Below are 6362 nucleotides of genomic sequence, written 5' to 3'. Positions count from 1 at the left end.
AAATAATTAATTTTGTTTAGTTGAAGAAAGAAGGTATTGTTAAGTGTTAACACCATTTCCAGCATCCCTTACTAGCAGTGGTATAGTCGTAAATACTTCCTTAACTGCAAAGCACAACACTTCTCTTCTTTCTTCCTCCCTCAATCGATCGTATCTACATTTTTACACTCTGCTCTTTCCCCAACCCAACGCCAAAAACCTTCTCTCTCTTTCTCTCGGAGCTCGATCTCGTTCTCTACCTCTTCAGGAACTCCGATTCTGATCTTCGGAGAGTGTTCTACGTCGATTCCACCTTCTTCCTACAATCTCCACAACCAAAATGGTGAGCTTCTTCTTCCTCTTCGATCCGTTTCCTCGTACTAACGCTTCTTAGATCTGGAACCAACACTCGCTTCCATTTTGATTTCCTTATTCCTGTTACGCGTCTCTGATTTTGAGATTTTCAATCGTTTCTGTTGTCTATCTATGTATGTATATGTGAACCTGAAAAATGTGACGCTCCTGGTTTTGCTTTGTTTTTTCACTGTTAGTTCGTCTGTTTTAGCTCCGAATTGGATCTAATATTGAATTGTGAACTGACTTGTTTTTTTGCTTGTTTGTTGTTCTGCTTGCGTTCGCAGCCTCTCAGACTCGAAATCAAGGTACGATTTGTTCTTTTGTGTTTTGGATTATGAGGTTTGTTTATGTTTGGTTGCTTAGAAAGTTTTCTAGTTTAGCTGTGCCGTGAGGTTTTCAGTGAATTAGGTTTCTAAGCAACCAGGCATAGTGCGGATGTTTAGCTTATGTTAATGCTTGAACTCACCTTTTGCCATAATATTTGATCAGCGAAAGCTTGCTCAAAGATCTGAGAGAGTGAAGTCTGTGGATCTACATCCTACAGAGCCATGGTAATTAGGCCTTCTCATCTACTAAATGATTGTTTTATGATATGATGCTGAAGTTAAAACAGGGCCTCTAATTTAATGCTTATCATATATGTAACTACTAACTTATTCGGTATTTCTCTAGTGTGGCATCTATGAGGATAGCTTGTGAACGTTTCTCTTATGAGTGCTGCTGTTTATTAACTGTGGAAAATGCTGATATTATTTTAAACCGAAACCCTGTTGATATTATATTATTACTGTGGAACGTGGAGAGTAGATAGATCGGTTTATACGTACTTTACGTTTTACTGAATCTCGTGATGTTGCCATCAATAATGCAGGATTTTGGCAAGTTTATACAGTGGCACTGTCTGCATATGGAACTACCAATCTCAGGTATGGCAGCTTTTATTTTATTTTATTTTTTTATAGTTAAGATATTTTGTTAGTGAATTCCTATGTCTTGGAACTTGAGTCAGAAACAGGTCTTTGTTGATTTATCTTTAAACAAGTGACATTTTGCATGGTGCCTATGTATAACGAGCAGCTAGTTCAGGAATGAAGCGTGTTTATTATTGCTTTCTTCATATTCCAAGCAGCCTCTTATTCTTTTTCTTCTAGTGAAATTTGAAAATTACAATAGTATGTGGCTATGCTACTAGATGACATTGTTCAAAGATGTTTGTGCTTTAAATATCTTAATTTGCAAAAGATGTACTTTTGCTTTCATTAAAAATCAGTCCTGGTAAACTTCGTATGTAAGGAATAACTTCGAGTGTTTTTGCATGCATCAGTTGATTGAGTTCCAATGAATCCATTAGAATAGTCAAACTGATAATTATGGCCTACAAACAAATTTGTAGTTACTATCTTATTGTATTATTCTTCTCTGTGTTAATGATACTCTTCTTTATCAAAATTCAAAAGAAAATATTGTAGAAACTGTATATAGTCTGCCTCAGCCCTCATGCCATTTCCAAAGAAACAAAAAGTGAATATTACGACTCTTCTATTGATGTTTATGTTGAAAAATGGTTAGAACTTACTACACCATTTTGTACCTAGAAAAAGAATGAAATATAAGTTGTGTGAAATATATATACCCCGTTATATGGATTAATAAATACCAAAGAGCCTTTACACACTTGACACCAAGTATACCTCTTTGATCCTGAGATTGAATCCCAACCAGCTGAACTTGACTGCGCTCTATCCTATGATTGCCTTCACCACACGAGCTCATGACCTCCTTCTCAATCAAAACGGAAAAACTGATATCAATACAATTTGTTTTACTAACATGTTATTTGGATGCTGCAACTGACAAATAACCTGTCAAAATGTCGAAGAAAGGCTAGTTATCCACTTCTTTTTGACAGAAATGTCAAAATCCATCCTTTGCAATATTTTAATGTGATACCACTGTTAATAGAGATGTTGGAGACACATTTTCTCATAGGAGACCTGTATTCAAGCAGGTCTATATTACAAAGTGTAGGAAAGATGGGTCTTGGACATTATATTAGATGCTTGGGTCCCAGTTGTATCATATACTGAATGAAACAAAACTGTGATTCAAGTCTGTTAAGAGGTAAGAGGCAGTTGGATGGCTACAGGAAATTGGCAATAAATAAGGGATGTAGAATTGGAGAAAGTTGGTTAGAGATTTGTACAGATAATCCATAATTGAGGGAGAGATTGGAAGGAACTGTTGAAATTTCAAGTGGAGCTCCAAGCCACATTGTTCCGGATCAGGAGTTTACCAATGGGAATGAATACATGATTACTTTATTTCATCTGTTTCCTTAAATGCTTGAATTAGTGCCATCGTTTTTGTACTTGAGATGAATTTTACTGTTGTACATAGTTTAGCACATACTGCATATTGTATTTGCTAGTTCTACTTTATTAGGTAGCATGCATATGTTTTATTTATTTATTCTTTTTTTCTTTTCCATTGCATTGTGGTTTCTTCGTGTCATTTCAAAGGTTTCTGATGCATTCTGTGTAGTTTTATGTGTTCTGACTGCCTTTAAATGTCCTGTTCCTTTATTTAAATCCTTCACATGCCTTTGTTTGTGCAATTAACTTTAATTTCCTGGGTTCTATTTCAGACCATGGCTAAGTCTTTTGAGGTAGCTGAATTACCAGGTACATGAACTTTGGTCTGTCTGTATTGTTGTTTACGTATCAGCCACTTCATGCATTTTGTTTGTAAGCCATTTTCTTCTTTAAATCTTTCATGGCTCTCATATACTGCATCATTTTGCAGTTAGGTCGGCCAAGTTTATTGCACGTAAACAGTGGGTTGTTGCCGGAGCAGATGATATGCATATTCGTGTATATAATTACAACACAATGGATAAGGTTAAAATATTTGAGGCACACACAGATTACATTAGGTGTGTGGCAGTACATCCTAACCTTCCTTATGTGCTTTCATCATCTGATGATATGCTCATAAAGCTTTGGGATTGGGACAAGGGCTGGGTTTGTACCCAGGTATTTGAGGGGCATTCTCATTATGTCATGCAAGTGACATTTAACCCTAAAGATACCAACACCTTCGCAAGTGCCTCTCTTGATCGCACCATAAAGGTATATATGTGTTCTTTATGAGTTGTTTCCTGTATAATTTTGTTTATTTCCAACATAGGGCATTAATGCCGTAATCTTCCTTGCAGATTTGGAATCTTGGCTCTCCAGACCCTAATTTTACATTGGATGCTCATCAGAAAGGAGTGAATTGTGTTGATTACTTTACAGGTGGTGACAAACCTTACCTAATAACTGGATCTGATGATCACACTGCAAAGGTTTGCTTTCTGTTTTTCATTCTCTTTACACTTTGCTAAGATTTGTTTGCCTTTTATGTATATATCGATTGGAATTATTACATGGATAAAACCTATGAAACAGGTATGGGATTATCAGACTAAAAGTTGTGTCCAGACTTTGGAGGGTCACACACACAATGTATCTGCTGTATGCTTTCATCCTGAGCTCCCTATAATTATTACTGGTTCTGAGGATGGTACAGTACGAATATGGCATTCCACAACGTATAGGTAATTGGAGATTCATAGAATACTAAGTTCGAAGCTTATCTTCAATTTGGTTAGTTCCTTATGCCCTTTCGGCCAATTGTCATCAATGGCTTGTGGAACTTTAATAATTTCACTAACCTTGACTTTTGATCTTAGGCAATGAGGGCTTATAACACTTTTTTCTCCCCTAGAAAGAATGATATTTTTTCTCATGTTTCTTCTTAACCTTTCCTCTCATGCTGTTTTTGTTAAAAGATTATACTCTGTAGAGAGTTCTTTTTCATGACAATGATGCCTGGATTTGAGATTCACCAGAGTGGAATGGATTTCATCTGATTCTTCTAATTGTATTAACTATTTTCCCATCAATTAAGCTTTCCTTTCTAGACTTGAAGATTTACTAAAACTAGTTTGAAGTATGGTTGCGATAATGAATATATGTGGCCATTTAACAATTTTTATGGTGGTTTAATCTGCTTTCAGACTTGAGAATACATTGAACTATGGTCTTGAAAGAGTTTGGGCTATTGGATACCTCAAGGGTTCACGTCGGTGAGTTCTTTTTTTTTTTAAATTAGATATAGTTTCTCCAAGTCTTATAGAGGCTCATTGCTTATATCCCCTTGAATAATGTTAAGTAGGACAATATTGTCATCTCTTGCCTCAATAATGAATCAAGTCTTCACATTTGAGTAAATACTGATAAGAAAACTGTTTTTTCTCCTTATGCATCATCGTATTCTTTAATTTCGTCAGAATTGCCTTCAAGAGAGATTTACATGTAAATGATTTAAACACAGATATGTTCTATGGAAAGGTACTATATTGTCATTTGATCCATGCGGCCAACCCTACCAAATGGAACACGGCTTCTTTGTTGTTATTGAAGCTTTTGAGTGTCTTGCTTTGCTTGTTCTTTGTTTTATAAATTTCCAGTACATCTTTGTCTGCAGGGTTGTGATTGGATACGATGAAGGTACTATTATGGTCAAACTTGGTCGAGAAGAACCAGTGGCCAGCATGGATAACAGCGGGAAGATTATTTGGGCTAAGCATAATGAAATTCAGACTGTCAATATAAGAAGTGTAGGAGCAGACACACAGGTATTTGCTGAATTTTGCCCACTTGGGCTTTTGGCTCTACAGTTAGCAAGCAGGCAGTGAAAATCTGGCTGTCCTTATTAACTTTTTACCAAGAGAATTCTGTCTTTCTTTGTTGACACATACTGGTGCTATGTATTTTAGATTGCTGATGGGGAAAGGTTACCTTTGGCTGTTAAGGAGCTGGGGACATGTGATCTCTACCCACAAGTGAGTTAACACACTTCCTATTATGGTGTTTCATTCTTGTATTATTCTCTAATTTAGATTGTTTATAGTCTCACTTGCAACCTTGGATGCATTTTAGGAAAATAGGTATATTTTATATTATGATTTTTTTTTAAATAATCTTTGTTCGTTTGTGTTTGTTTTTGTTTTACTAATTTGTTTCCCAACAATATTGGTTAAGGAAAAAATAATGGAAAGTATGTTAAACTTAAAATCTTATCTCTCTCTCTCTTTTTTTTTTTGATTCCTTAATTAGTGCCCTAAAGTTTCTGGTTTGCAAAGTAGGAAAAAAAAACAACTTACTGTTGTTAGGAAATCAGATGTTTTGGAATGTCTTCATCCTGATCTTGCTTCGTTATTGCTCTGGTGATACCTTATATTCATATATTTCTCTTGATCCCTGGCTGAACTTTGTTTCAGTATTTGTATGCAAAAAGTTTGTTATTTCTCCGTTGGGTTAGTGTTGTCATGATCTCCCTAGCTTTTCTTCCCTGGATATGCTGTATCTCTTCCCAGTATAGATGAATATTTATATGTTGTGTTATGCTAGTTTTTGAAGTAAAAAACATTGGCAACTAGTTAGTAGGTCGTTCAGAAGTGGGAACTGTAACTAGAATTTTGTTTTCAATTATTACAACTTGTATGTTTCTTCATGCATATTAGCACCTGGTGATTGACTAGTGGTCTGATTATGTTTGGTATTCAGAGCTTGAAACACAATCCAAATGGTCGGTTTGTTGTTGTTTGTGGAGATGGTGAGTATATTATATACACTGCTTTGGCATGGAGAAATAGATCGTTTGGCTCGGCATTGGAATTCGTCTGGTCTTCGGATGGGGAGTATGCTGTGAGAGAAAGTACATCAAAAATTAAGATTTTCAGCAAGAATTTCCAGGTTTCTAATTCATTTTGAACTTTTATATTCATTTGATACTCTTTCCATTGACAAAAGTGATGATGAAAACCTATATCCTACAATAATAAAATGAGGAACAGAGAAAATGATAATGACAACCGACACATTCATTGGGCTTGAACCTGGGAAACTGGTATTATATATCATATATGTAGTTTGGAAAGTATGAATGAAAAAATTTACTTTTGCATGGATAATTACCAA

At 35.5% G+C, this 6362-nt stretch overlaps 1 protein-coding gene across 1 annotated transcript in view; it reads left to right on the top strand.

Annotated features, from left to right (window-relative positions):
• The window catches only part of LOC107617225 (coatomer subunit beta'-2), a 9694-nt gene continuing 3402 nt past the window's right edge, over nt 71–6362 (top strand). The window contains exons 1-12 of the mRNA XM_016318981.2: nt 71–322; nt 621–641; nt 826–887; nt 1208–1262; nt 2981–3017; nt 3139–3464; nt 3551–3682; nt 3786–3934; nt 4397–4465; nt 4867–5017; nt 5159–5224; nt 5949–6137. Coding sequence (XP_016174467.1) covers nt 320–322; nt 621–641; nt 826–887; nt 1208–1262; nt 2981–3017; nt 3139–3464; nt 3551–3682; nt 3786–3934; nt 4397–4465; nt 4867–5017; nt 5159–5224; nt 5949–6137 — 1260 coding nt within the window. The 5' untranslated portion in view covers nt 71–319. The remainder of the gene's footprint in view (nt 323–620; nt 642–825; nt 888–1207; nt 1263–2980; nt 3018–3138; nt 3465–3550; nt 3683–3785; nt 3935–4396; nt 4466–4866; nt 5018–5158; nt 5225–5948; nt 6138–6362) is intronic.

Source organism: Arachis ipaensis, chromosome B09 (genome assembly GCF_000816755.2).
Source record: "Arachis ipaensis cultivar K30076 chromosome B09, Araip1.1, whole genome shotgun sequence".
Lineage (NCBI taxonomy): Eukaryota > Viridiplantae > Streptophyta > Magnoliopsida > Fabales > Fabaceae > Arachis > Arachis ipaensis.
Note: the sequence above shows the minus strand (reverse complement) of the source record. Positions and strands in the feature narration are given on the sequence as shown.